We start from the raw sequence: 13,432 nt of genomic DNA, 5'->3' as shown, positions 1-13,432 counted from the left end.
TGTGTGTCTCAGTCAGAATGTATGTTTAGGTACCTGCCTCCTCTGATCGCATGAGAAAGATATTTTTACAAATCTTTTTTCAGACGTCGTGCGAGTTTCATTGTGGCTGGACCCGCCTCCATGGCTGAGTTTATCAATGACAAGACAAGCTCACTGATACACACACAAGCTCACTACAGACCAGCTCGGGTACAGGGGAGGTCACAAGATGAGACTGACCACCCCCACACAAAAACACACAGACTGCCCCCCACAGCCCAGCAGGAAGCCCCCCCAGCACTGTGCCACAGAGGGCCCATCAGTCAAGTGTGGGAACTGACAGCGCTGCTGCAGCTTGTGAATGGAGACTCAATTCTCCCAACTTCAATTAGGGAAAGCACAAAGGTGGGCACGAGTGAGTGAGAGGATATAGAGAGATATATATATATATAGAGAGAGAGAACCGGACCATGGCCCCCTCTAGGGCTGAATGGTTAGCTGCCGTCACATTCTATGTAAATCTGTCATCTATTTTATTTCCCTTATGGGCTAACCACAAACATTCTGGAGTGATGTCCCTTTTACTATAATTAATAAAGTGATATGTAAAATATAATTCTAAGTGTATTTGGGGATAGATATACATCACGATATGCTTATAATATACATATATTCATAAAATGTTAAAAATATAAGTAATATTAAATCAGTATATATAGAATTTAATTTTAAAGTGCATTTATACATTACCTAAATACACTTAAGTTCCATATGTTTAATATGCTAATTAGATTATTTAATCAACTTATTATATCAAAGTTTTTGCAGTTTTGGATTCTGCCTGAACACGCCGTCAATCTCATACTGCTATTGCAGCCATGTGATCAATACACCCTTTGCGATCACATGGCCCTGGAGGGCCAAAATGGCTCCTGAGGCAGTCCCCGCAGGCTGGCATTGCCAGTGCAGGCACAGGAGATGCCAACGATCGCGAGGGTGTACTATACTGCCCCAACGGTGTCTAGATTCACTAAACTCAGGATGGCACAGTCTGCCCTCACAGCGTTAAGCTAGAGTTGTTTTGGTGACCATTATGTCCATTTATTAGTGTATTAGAAAAAAAATAAAATGTAACAAATAACCCCGAAGATATTTATATAGAATTCATGCTTCGTTATGTGAACCAGTCAGTGTACATCAGTTTCCAATGCTGTAAATTGGTTTGGCTCCACTACAAAAAAAATTAAAAATGTTAACTCAGGAAACAAGGCATGGGAGCAGATAAAGACCCAAACCAATGCGGTGTACCCACTATATTCCCAGACCTATTCAGCTTATTGGAAGTAATCAGGATGTGAGACGTTACAGTATTAGAGAACACAATATTTCATTCTTCGTCCTATAGTATATCCCTTTAATATCACTGCCGCAGCAATAGGAGGCTCAGTACCCACGATTTCTGATTTGAAATCAGCAATACGGAGGAAGTCCCATAGTGTGTGCTTACTTTGTGCTGCCCACATGTAGAGAATATACAGAATTCTGTAACAGCCTGAGTAGTAACAATGATACAATCATTAGATTATACAGGAATATAGAAGACTGTACCAGGTGATGGCTAAACCGCTGTTCTATCATGTTCTGCCTGAAGCTTTGGCACGACTTTATTTTCTAATCTCTGTCAAGGTTGAATGAAGAGTGTTCAGGACCTGCGTGCCTTGCAGCAAGCACCAGAACACGTTTAGACAAGTCTTCCTAAACTATCCTTTCCAGACCACGTGTGCTCGGCCACTAGCCAGGCTACGAGTCACCGAGGGCAATACCTGTCAGCGTGTCCATTACCGGCCACACTGACTGAAACATGAAATCAGACACAGAAGAAGACTTTCTACATGTTTTATTCCAGAGCAGGAGAGTTCTTTATTTAAACAAGGATGCCATACTGTTTCAGAACATTTGTATACTTTGCGATTTTGCTTTCTACATTCTTCTCTGCCTGCCTTTTCAGTTTCTGAAATTAAAAAAGAAAAACAATTAAAGATTTGATAGCCGATGTGAGAGCACTTTGTTCAATATGAGGGTGTTACAGGAACAGGCAGTGGACCCGACCCCTTTACTCACCATGACCAGTTTCTTCTTCTCATAGTGAATTTTAGCCTTTCCCTTCCGCTTTTCTTCCAAAGTAGCTGTTACAGCCTGGTACTTCCATCCAACTTCATGGGCAAGACGACCCAGGAACGCAAACTGCAAGAAAAGCACCCACAAACTGATAAACTCGGACGATTAGTGGGCCAGACAAAAAGGACAGTTCCTTCCAGCCTAGACTTATGGAGACTCTCCAAGCACAATACATGATCACTTCCCACATCTTATTATTGCATTCATTTACAACAAGCCAGCTGCCTCAAACCGTTGGGCATACAAGTTTGTTTCCCTTGAAAATAGACAGGAGGTAGCATACATTAAAAATTAACCCCCCCGGTAGGCACAAACGGATTTTAAAGGCATAAATTCAAACTAAACATATCCTTGTTCGTCTGTGCTCAAACCATAGCCTTACCTTACGCGTTGGCTTCAGGCGAACGACTTTCAATGCTGCTGGGACAACCATTCTCTTCCTCTGTCAAGACAAGACCAGTTTAAGAACAGGATATCGCGAGAGACAAGAAGTCTCTATATATTACAGCCTATATCTACCTACCTTATCGTAAGGAGGAGGAATGCCATCAAAAACCTTCAGTCGATCCAGAGCTGCCTGGCCCCTCTTTGTCTTGTGGGGGAGCATACCTAAATTAGATAAAGGAGATTTGCTAGAACTAAGATGGAAAGTTTAACACAATCAGCTATACAATGCTAATGTGAAGTACTAAAAAGCTATAAAAAGCTGCCCTAGAGTCCAATAGATTTATACATTGACTTCTAGCCTTGCCAACATCATGATTAGCAGTCACACTGACCAGAACTCCTTTGCACCAAATGGAGACATAGAAGGCATACGCACCTCTTACGGTCCTCCAGAAGATGCGGCTGGGGGCTCTGAAATGGTATGGCCCACGGGAAGGGTTGGTGTTCATGCGTTTACGGAGGAAAGCAAGATATTTAACTAGAGGGAAGATAAAACAAATTGTTAGCCTCAACAGAAAGATTTAGACAGAAAGGATATGGACTGGTCACTATGCACGACTAGAGGCACCACCAGACCATTCAATATATAGTCACAAGAACCTACACAATTTGTCTCTTCATATCACAACCCATTTAATTAACCAGTGCAGCAAAACCATTAGTACGAGTTGTGCAACTAAATCACTACACTGTCCTCATTCAAATAAAGAGTACACAAAGCCACAAGCAGTTTGTTTTCACCCTCAAGCGTAACCGTTGCTAGTTTATATAGCGGTCTCAGATGGTAGTGCATGTAGTTATCTCAGTGTCGTAAAACTCGTTTGAGAAACTTAATCATCATCATCGACCAGAAAATTATCTGCGAATATAGATTACACAGTAAATCCTGCTCATCAAGATCCTAGAATAAATGGTGGCACAAAATGAGATGTACAGCTATAATGATCCCTTAGATACCTCACTGAAAGTATCCACCATGGGGGACTGCTAAAATTAAGAACCTTTTAAGTGCCTTAACACTTCGACTTGCAAAGGGGTAAATCTGGTACAAGTGTTTTCTACCATCATCATGTAAAATAAAGCAGGCCAAGTTCTTTATGTATCAGTGTTCCTTGTAAGACTGGACTGACCCTTTGTTTATAGGACAGATTTAGCCTGTCAAAAAAGGAATTTTTTGTCCTAGCTTGTTGCAAAATTGTGCTTCAAACTGGGTTTTTTTTTTTTTTGCCTTTTGGATCAACAGCAAAAAACAGGTGTGAGGAAGGCTGAACTTGATGGACGCAAGTCTCTTTTCAGCTATGTAACTATAACTATAAGCCTAAATTTTAAAATCTTTGCTACAACAGTGGACATCATCAAGACTATTATGACCACACAAGACAGTTAAAACGACTTACGTTTGTTACGGTAGAAGTTTCCAGAAATGTTTATTCCTTCACATCGCACAACTACAACTTTGCGACCTGAAATAAAAGCATTTTATTTAAATAAAGTAAGCCAATACAGGTCCAGGAAATTCAGGCGCAAGAGCATTCCTTGCACCATAACCACTACAGTCTGCTTCTAGCATTGCTTCCAACAATAGCATGGTATGTAAATAAATGTAATTAGCTCAATCCAAATTTAAAATAAATTCTCCCACCCCATAAATTCTAAACCTCCTGTAAATTGTCATTGGGCAGCAGTGCCTGGGCATTCTTGTCTTTAGGGATTCCACACATACTAGGTCGTACTGCCCCCAATACAAAACAAGCGTAACCGTTGCTACAGTTTATACAGCGGTCTCAGATGGTAGTGCATGTAGTTATCTCAGTGTCGTAAAACTCATTTGAGAAACTTAATCATCATCATTGACCAGAAAATAATAATCTCTGAATATAGATTACACACTCCTTAGGATCCCAGAATTAATGGTGGCACATAATGAGACTATCAGGCGCAGTAAACTCACCAAGCAGAACTTGTTTAGCAACAATGGCGGCGAGTCTACCAAGGAGATGACCCCTGCCGTCAATGACCAGAACCTGGAATATAAAAGAGAGACTGTAAAAGGTGCCCGTTGCGTGCAATGTTGTTTCCATACCAGCTGGCATGTCTCAGATGGTAGTGCATGTAAATCTGTTTCACTATAAACTCAAACGAAACAAATACATCAATGACATCAGATAAACCATCTAATTTTCCAACATTTTACACACAGACTTCACGACAAAACATTTTAAAAGAAAATTGCTGTGACATTTACATACTGTCAGTCTTGGGAATATATTAAAATATGATTTATAAACATGGTGCGAGCTGCAGTAAATTTAACAGAGGAATCCTAGATTTACAGCCAGCATAGTGCATGTTGGTATTGGGGAGGATTGACCTGTCCAGTGAGATGTACCAGCAGGGCCAAACACTACATAGAGGGCTGCCAGACAGAACTGTGGGACTGGAATGAGGGTCAGCAGGATATATGGAAAACCACGTTTACTTCCTTACCAACTGTTGTGTGACGGCGTACCAGTCTGCACATTAAATGTGTATTCTAGGCATGATAATGGAGATAGCCTTTAGATTGCAAGCTCATGGGCCATCAAGCTAAGCACTTTGTATAAAAGAGCTTCAATGGCTAGATCTCAGCTTACAACCTTTCGTAGTTGTGTATATTGTACAGCGCTGTGGAATAGGTTAGTGCTTTATAGATACAAGTAATAAATAGTCCTCAATACTGTAATGGTGCCAACATGGGTGCCCCCATTTTGGTGGTTTAACACTGGGTCCAGCAGTCCATTGCTCAGTATATTACAGAAGAAGTGTATGTGATCAGCTTGGCCCAGGTAAGGGGTAAAATAAAGGCAGAATCAATATGCCATTTGTTAAATTGCTGTCAGAGCTTGGGGAACGATGCACGATGGCACAAATTCCACTACAACAGCAGCAGTATTTACAGTCCTAATGTTATTGCACAAGTGAGGAGCCATTAAAGTAGTGATAGTTACCTGTTTTGCTGCCTTGGATCCGCCAACGTTCTTGTAAAAACAAGGGAGACTGACCTTGCTGGCATCGCCAAGCAGCTTCTTGGCCTGAAAATAAGATACGGAATTATCATACACACCGCAGACAGAATCACAGAATGTGACGGCAGATAAGAACCATTCGGCCCATCTAGTCTGCCCAGTTTTCTAAATACTTTCATTAGTCCCTGGCCTTATCTTATAGTTAGGATAGCCTTATGCCTATCCCACGCATGCTTAAACTCCTTTACTTTGTTAACCTCTACCACATTGGCTGGAAGGCTATTCCATGCATCCACTACCCTCTCAGTAAAGTAATACTTCCTGATATTATTTTTAAACCTTTGTCCCTCTAATTTAAGACTATGTCCTCTTGTTGTGGTAGTTTTTCTTCTTTTAAATATAGTCTCCTCCTTTACTGTGTTGATTCCCTTTATGTATTTAAATGTTTCTATCATATCCCCCCTGTCTCGTCTTTCCTCCAAGCTATACATGTTAAGATCCTTTAACCTTTCCTGGTAAGTTTTATCCTGCAGGCACCCGGGGGGGACCCCCACAGCCACCCTGTCTCCAGGATCCCGGGGCCCCACCATGCTCCCAGGGCTCCCTCTCTCTCCCCCCCCCCGGGTACAGTGCGCTCCCAGGGGCCCCTCTCTCTCCCCCGGGTACATCGCGCTCCCAGGGGCCCCGCTCTCAGGATCCCTCCCCCCTCTCGGGCTGTATTTGGCCCCCGGGGGCCCCAGATCCCGCCGCTCCAGCCGGAGTCCTCACCTGTATGTCCGCCATGTTCTCCGGCCGGATAGAAAGAGAGCGAGCTCGGCACGGGGTCTCCTTAAACTGGGCAGGGGCCGGAACTGGCGTCACTTCCGCCCGACACTGTCTGCTTCCGGTGCGGCCATGGGCGCCGCCATTACTGGCAACCGGGGGCCCAACCTCCACCAGGGGCCCCCATTAACTGCACCAGGGGCCCCTATACCGCTCCTGGGGGCCCAGCGGACATTGGGGGGCAGTATTACCGGGGGGATGAGGGGGGGCAGTATGGGGGGGGGGCAGTATTACCGGGGGGAGGAGGGGGGGCAGTATTACTGGGGGATGAGGGGGGGGCAGTATTGGGGGGGGCAGTATTACCAGGGGAGGAGGGGGGGCAGTATTACTGGGGGAGGAGGGGGGGGCAGTATTACTGGGGGAGGAGGGGGGGGGGCAGTATTACTGGGGGAGGAGGGGGGGGGGGCAGTATTACCGGGGGGAGGAGGGGGGCAGTATTACCGGGGGATGAGGGGGGGGGCAGTATTACCGGGGGGAGGAGGGGGGCAGTATTACTGGGGGATGAGGGGGGGGGCAGTATTACTGGGGGATGAGGGGGGGGGGCAGTATTACTGGGGGAGGAGGGGGGGGCAGTATTACTGGGGGAGGAGGGGGGGGGGGCAGTATTACCGGGGGGAGGAGGGGGGCAGTATTACCGGGGGGAGGAGGGGGGCAGTATTACCGGGGGAGGAGGGGGGCAGTATTACTGGGGGATGAGGGGGGGCCAGTATTGGGGGGGGCAGTATTACCGGGGGAGGAGGGGGGGCAGTATTACCGGGGGAGGAGGGGGGGCGGTGCAGTATTACGGGGGGATGAGGGGGGGCAGTATTGGGGGGGGCAGTATTACCGGGGGAGGAGGGGGGGGCAGTATTACCGGGGGAGGAGGGGGGGCAGTATTACTGGGGGCGGAGGGGGGTGCAGTATTGGGGGGAGGAGGGGGGGGCAGTATTACCTGGGGAGGAGGGGGGGTGCAGTATTACTGGAGGGGGAGCAGTATTACTGGCGGGAGAGGGGGGCATTATTTCCGGGGGAGGAAGGGGGGGCAGTATTACCGGGGAGGGAGGAGAGGGGGAGGCGGCACCACTCACCATTCCGTTTGGTAATTCCAACGGTACTTTGACGGTTTGAAATAGACCGGCTGCACAGCCTAACTTTCTGGAACTGTTTTGGGCATGAAACCATGCGTGTGGTCGGTCAAAAGAGACTTCCAGGGAATTTCTGAACCCCTGCTCTGATCTGGGTGATTTTTGGATATGTTGTTCACCCAGATCAGGGCTATCAGGGGATATGTTGTATTGTGGGTTACTTATGAGACTTTGTAAAATGTGTGTTTTTTATGCTTGGGGATAATTACGTTAATCCATTATCTGCCTTAATTGTATCACAGGCAGAGGAGAGGGATTGTGTGCTGCATATGGGAGTGTCATTCCTTATCACATTGTTTTTATTGGCTTGCATACTTTGTGTCCTGTGCCCAACAAGGTCCACCTGGGTGTCAACCTTGTTGAGAAAATTGTATAAAAGGACAGTGTGCCTCATTAAAGCTGAGTTCCTGTTTTACCCTCAACATAGAGTCTCTGTCTCATGTGTGGGAGGAAAGGCTGCATCTACCCTGGGGATTGCTATACCACAATACTCCCCAGGAAGTATAATCACTAAGCTCTTTTAAGAGCTATTCCTGCTACTCTTTCTTGGAGGAGAGGTTCACCCAATGGAAGCTGGATCCTGGTTTTGGGTCCAGGGTGCGTGGAGGACGGCGAGTCCCAGCCAAGATGTAACACTGGATGTGGGGACTGCAGTGCTGATGGTGTCTGGTGGAGTGCTTGGAGGTCTTGGTGAGCACTAGGAGCATCCATCGGTGGAGGTACCCAACCGGGGTACAGTAAGCTCTGTTACACAGGCAAGAGGCCGCACCTGTCAAAGTGGTGCCTGGAGCCATGGCGCCACTGGGATGGGCCGGCCCTGACATATACAGACACAGATACACACACTGACACACACACAGAAATACAGATGCACACAGATACACAGATAGACAGACAAACACACAGATACACACACATACAGATATGCACATTGATACACAGACATACAGATGCATACACTGACACACATACAATACACAAACATACAGATACACACATAGATATACAGACACACACACAAAGATGCAGACATACAGATACACACTAACAAACACACAGACATACAGATACATAGACTGGCACATATACACACTGACTCACACACTGATATACAGATATGCATACTGACAAACACTCAGATACACAGACATACAGAGATGCACACAGATGCACAGACATGCACATTGACAGATACAAAGACACACACTGACACATGCAGACATACACTTACACACACTGAAACAGATATACAGACATTCAGATATGCACATTGACACATACATGCACAGACATACAGATATGCACATTGACACACATGCACAGACATACAGATACACACATTGAACCAAACACAGATACACACAGATGCACACACTGACACAGACATACAGATGCACACTGACACACATACACAGAAAGATACAGACATACAGATACATAGGCTGACACATACACACACTGACACACAGACATACAGATATGAACACTGACAAACTCACATTCACAGACTTTCAGATACACACAGACATACATATATGCACATTGATACACACATGCACAGACATACAGATACACACAGATACAGATACACTGACATACATACAAACAGACATACAGATACAAACACTACATACATACTGACACCCAAAACACACATACACAAACCTTTTGGGTGGCTTCTGTGGCTGAGGCTGTTGGAAGTTGAGGTCCCGTTCCAGTCCTCTCTGCCCCGCTCCCTTCGCAGCCCCTTCCCGCACAGCTTAATTATAGATGGGAGGAAGTATGCGTCTCAATCTCACTTCCTCCCAGCACTCCTGTTAGGTTAGAAAGGGCCCGTTTGCACTATTACAGTGCTGCAGTGCACGACCAGGCCCCTCATAGCACAATTACAGGGTTTTGCGCCCACTCCCAGGGGCACTGAATTGTACCCCTAAAGGTACGCGTACCACGGGGTGGGAACCAGTCATGTACATCAATCAGTGACCTAACCATCACCCACACATAATCCATAGTCACACACCATCCCCTGGCTATCCATGTACGTCAATCAGTGATCTAACCATCACCCACACACAATCAATAGTCACAGACCATCCCCTCGGTATCCATGTACAGCAATCAGTGACCTAACCATCAACCACACATAATCCATAGTCACAGACTGTGGCGGACTGCCGCCACTGAGTACCATGCCCACTGCTCAGTCATGTGTTTTCCCCTTGGATTCTGTGGTTCCCCATGTATTTCGTGTGATATGCCCTGTTTACCATTCGGGAGCGGTCATACAAACGGAACCTGTTTTGTCTCCCAAACGGGGACCACCCCAGTACCCCATTAAAATGTTCACACTAATCAATTAGAACGCTCGCACCTGCAACATAAGTGCGAAACCGCAAGGGAAGTAATTAATGAGTGCTCCCATTGGTGGCTGCCCGTTCGTATAGACCCGAAAGGAGACGCTTCCCTTGCGGGATCTTCGCACCGGGACTACATGAACAGGTCCCTAAGGTTGGTGGGGACACTTTTGGGGTACTGGCGGTTTGGATCGCCCTACCTGCTCCTAACGGTAATAATCTCGTAATAATCACTGCTCTCCCTACCCAGGAGCTGCGAGGCCAGGCTCGGTGCTGCCCAAAGAGTACTCTCTCCGGTGCTACCTAATTGGAGGTACCCACTGGAGAAAGACGCAGAATCCCCGGAGCTGGGAGTCTGCTTAGTAGCCTCAGGTGTCCCGCTGGCCGCCTGGAAGTCCAATGCCGACCAAAGGGAGAAGGAGTGGCCATTCTCCTGATAGGTCGGCACGAGTGAGCGCTGGTTGGTCGATGTGGGGCACAGATGACCAATCGGAGAAAAAGCGCCCATTCAAACAGGGTTTCGCGCCCTTTTTTCCTGATTGGGCGGCGAAACCCCTCTGCTCCCCAAGCGCCGATTGGTTATGGTGCCTGGTGGAGTGCTTGGAGTCCTCGTTGAGCATTAGGAGCATCGACTGACGGAGGCACCAGGGCGGGGTGCCAGACAGTCCATCACACCTGGGTATCCATGTACGGCAATCAGTGACCTAACCATCAACCACACATTATCTATAGTCACAGATCATCCCATGGATATTGTGACGAAAGAGACTTCACCTCTGGGGTTTGGAGAGGACTACTTGCCAGCCTTTTACCCTGTTACTATGGCCCCTTTAATTTATTGAGGTTGCAGATACTATTTGTGTCTATTGGGACTTGGCACCATGCTCTTCGAACTTTCAAAGTGGCACTTCGGATACAGTCGAAGTGCCGAAGTAGTCGAAGTGACTGCCATTTGACATTCAACACGTGGTGGCCATTTTATTTAGTCAAACGGGTTCAGCGCTGTTTTGTCGTCGAGTTCGTGGAACTCAAATCGGACATGCGACGTTACGAACACCGCTGAAAAGTTACCTTCCAGGAAACTTCGACAATTCGAACGGGAGTTGAAGCCCACGAACAAGGGGCACACATTGAGTGTGGCCATTCACCATTCCGTTCGGTAATTCGAATGGTACTTCGACAGTTTAAAATAGACCAGCCGCATGGCCAAATTCTCTGGAACTGTTTTGGGCATGAAACCATGCGTGTGGTCGGTCAAAAGAGACTTCCAGCAATTTCCGGAACCTCTGCTCTGATCTGGGTGATTTTTGGATGTTGTTCACCTAGATCAGGGCTATCAGGGGAACTGCTATATCACTACTAGCTCTTGAAAGAGCTGTTCCAGCTATGCTCTCTGGAGCAGGAGTATTTCTTCCCACACGGTCCAGGGTGGGAAGAAGACGGCGAGATTCCAGTTAAGCTACGGCGGTTGTGGAGTCTGTGGTGTCCGGTGCGGTGCTTATGGTCCTCAGCGTCGGCTAGGAAGCATCGGTTGGCGGAGGTGCCCAGTCGGGGTGCCAGGTGATCCGTCACAGGTATCCATGTACAGCAATCAGTGCCCTAACCATAAACCACACATAATTTCATAGTCACAGATCCCATGAGTATCCATGTGCATCATTCAGTGACCTTACCATCAACCACTCTCACTTCCTCCCAGCACTCCGGTTAGGTTAGAAGGGGCCCGGTCGCACTTACAGTGCTGCAGTGTATGACCAGGCCCATCATAGCACACATCCACCCGATGGCCCTGCTCACCTTGTGATCCCCAGCCTGTGCGGGTGTCTGAACTGCCGCAATTACTGGGTTAGTCACAGACCATCCCCTCAGTATCCATGTACGCAATCAGTGACCTAACCATCTGTAACGGAACGCCGTCACTGAGTACCATGCCCACATGTGCGCACTTGCTTGCCTGCTTATTGTTTTCAGGTCAGTGCTATTTAACATTGTATTGTTTGTGGGGTCCCCTTGTTCGCAACTCATGTTTAGGCTTGATTGGATGATTGTGCTTGTCCCATTCTGGATATGATAAAGATGAGGCTGGAGTATTAATCTGTGGGTAGGTATTAATGTTTTTTTTGGATATGATATTGAAACACAAAGGTTTCTTTTTGTTCTTGAAAGCTAATGATCATTTCCATATCAAAGGACTTCCTATCTAAAAGGCAATCAAGACCTATGGCAGATGTGAGAGTAGGTTTGTACAGAAAGCCAGACTTCCAGGCCACTTATGTGTGATGTCTCACACCTTGCAGAGTAGCTCTGTGGGGGTCCCAGCTTCAAAGAGGAAGTTAGATTGTAAACCTTCTGCCCTTCCATGCAATCAACTAACCTTTTTTGAAATATTATGATGTGTTTGTGGGGTGTTTGGAATTATTGTAGATTTGTCTGTACCTGAGGGATAATTAAATTAAAGAGGTTTCCTCACACAATTATCTTTCAGGTACAGAGGATCCTGAAATTGAAACCCCTGTTGTCTTTGTGAATGGCTGTGTGTAATTCCTAGTGTTTTTCCCCTATATTTGTGTTTGTTCGTTTTACCTGCTCCACGTTCGGGAGGCTCCATATGAACAGGTTCTCATTTAGAAAGTTACTTAGAATGTTCACACCTCGTTGGAATATTCGCACCTCGCTAACAAGGTGTGAAAACCACAAACCACAAGGGAAGCCTCGGCGTGTGTCGACCCTGGGTGGCAGCCCGTTCGTTAAATGAACGGCATCCAGGGGGAGCATTCGCGAATTGCTTCCCACCTCGTTCAGCTCCCAAACGAGGATCTCCCCAGCGCGCCTTGGAGTGTTCACACCAATTAATTAGAACATTGGCAAATCGCAACATAAGTGTGAAACCGCAAGGGAAGTAATTAATGAGTGCTTCCCTGGGTGTCCGCCATTCGTATAAAACATATGGCAGCAAGGGAAGCATTCGTGTCCTGAACGAGGATGTTTCCCTTGCCTGGTTTCACCCAGGGATCCCACGAACAGAGGCAGTTACCGTTTGGGGGCAGGGTGGTCCCTGAGATTGGTGGGGCCACTCTTTTGGGGACAATGGCAGAATCTTTCCCGCACTGGGACTCCCAGGTGTAGAGGGTCCTGGGAAGGAGACCCCTTGGCACGAGAAGCGGGAAACCTTGTATTTGGGTGGAGGAACTGAGGACAAAGGGACTGGAGTTCCTGTCCCATGCACAGACCTCTGGGCGGGGGGGGGGGGGGCGGGGGGAGGGGGGGCTTGGGAGGAGACACTGAGTGGCAGGAACAAAGGACAAAGAGACATTTCATTGTATGACCCCTGGGAGGGGACATTGTCTTCATGTGTGTTCCACACCTTGCATGGGGAAAGTATAAAGCCACCTGTGGCCAATAAAGTTGTTGTTGTACCCCTGGAATTATGTGACGTCCGGTTACTGGGGAAGATGGGTCATGCAATTCTTCTATAGCGGAGGTAACCAACCAGGTGTCCCGCTACAGTCTTGTATTGTAATCC

General features: G+C 47.0%; 1 protein-coding gene and 3 non-coding genes across 4 annotated transcripts; all 4 read right to left on the bottom strand.

The window, feature by feature from the left end:
• Positions 1–1,861: 1,861 nt before the first annotated feature.
• Positions 1,862–6,468, bottom strand: LOC134607669 (large ribosomal subunit protein uL13). Its single transcript, XM_063450209.1, has 9 exons — positions 6,378–6,468; positions 5,592–5,675; positions 4,556–4,628; positions 4,002–4,067; positions 2,981–3,082; positions 2,681–2,766; positions 2,540–2,599; positions 2,101–2,223; positions 1,862–1,990 (listed from the first exon to the last, which is right to left on the bottom strand). The coding sequence occupies exons 1-9, from the start codon at positions 6,390–6,392 to the stop codon at positions 1,904–1,906; spliced, it is 696 nt and encodes a 231-aa protein (XP_063306279.1). The 5' UTR covers positions 6,393–6,468; the 3' UTR covers positions 1,862–1,903.
• LOC134609567 (small nucleolar RNA Z195/SNORD33/SNORD32 family) lies at positions 3,376–3,455 on the bottom strand. The gene has a single exon (XR_010090842.1). It is a non-coding gene; the product is annotated as a small nucleolar RNA Z195/SNORD33/SNORD32 family (small nucleolar RNA).
• LOC134609566 (small nucleolar RNA Z195/SNORD33/SNORD32 family) lies at positions 4,383–4,462 on the bottom strand. Its single transcript, XR_010090841.1, has one exon. It is a non-coding gene; the product is annotated as a small nucleolar RNA Z195/SNORD33/SNORD32 family (small nucleolar RNA).
• LOC134609569 (small nucleolar RNA Z195/SNORD33/SNORD32 family) lies at positions 4,695–4,767 on the bottom strand. The gene has a single exon (XR_010090843.1). It is a non-coding gene; the product is annotated as a small nucleolar RNA Z195/SNORD33/SNORD32 family (small nucleolar RNA).
• Positions 6,469–13,432: the final 6,964 nt, after the last annotated feature.

Source organism: Pelobates fuscus, chromosome 4 (assembly GCF_036172605.1).
Source record: "Pelobates fuscus isolate aPelFus1 chromosome 4, aPelFus1.pri, whole genome shotgun sequence".
NCBI classification, from domain to species: Eukaryota; Metazoa; Chordata; class Amphibia; order Anura; family Pelobatidae; genus Pelobates; species Pelobates fuscus.
This window is presented reverse-complemented; position numbering and strand designations above follow the sequence as displayed.

Excerpts from the sequence above, each read along its gene's own strand:
- LOC134607669 (XM_063450209.1), bottom strand. Across the intron at positions 4,068-4,555 it reads TGCTAAACAAGTTCTGCTTG|GTCGCAAAGTTGTAGTTGTG; the intron begins GTGAGTTTACTG and ends CTTTTATTTCAG. Across the intron at positions 1,991-2,100 it reads AGAAGAAGAAACTGGTCATG|AAACTGAAAAGGCAGGCAGA; the intron begins GTGAGTAAAGGG and ends TTTTAATTTCAG.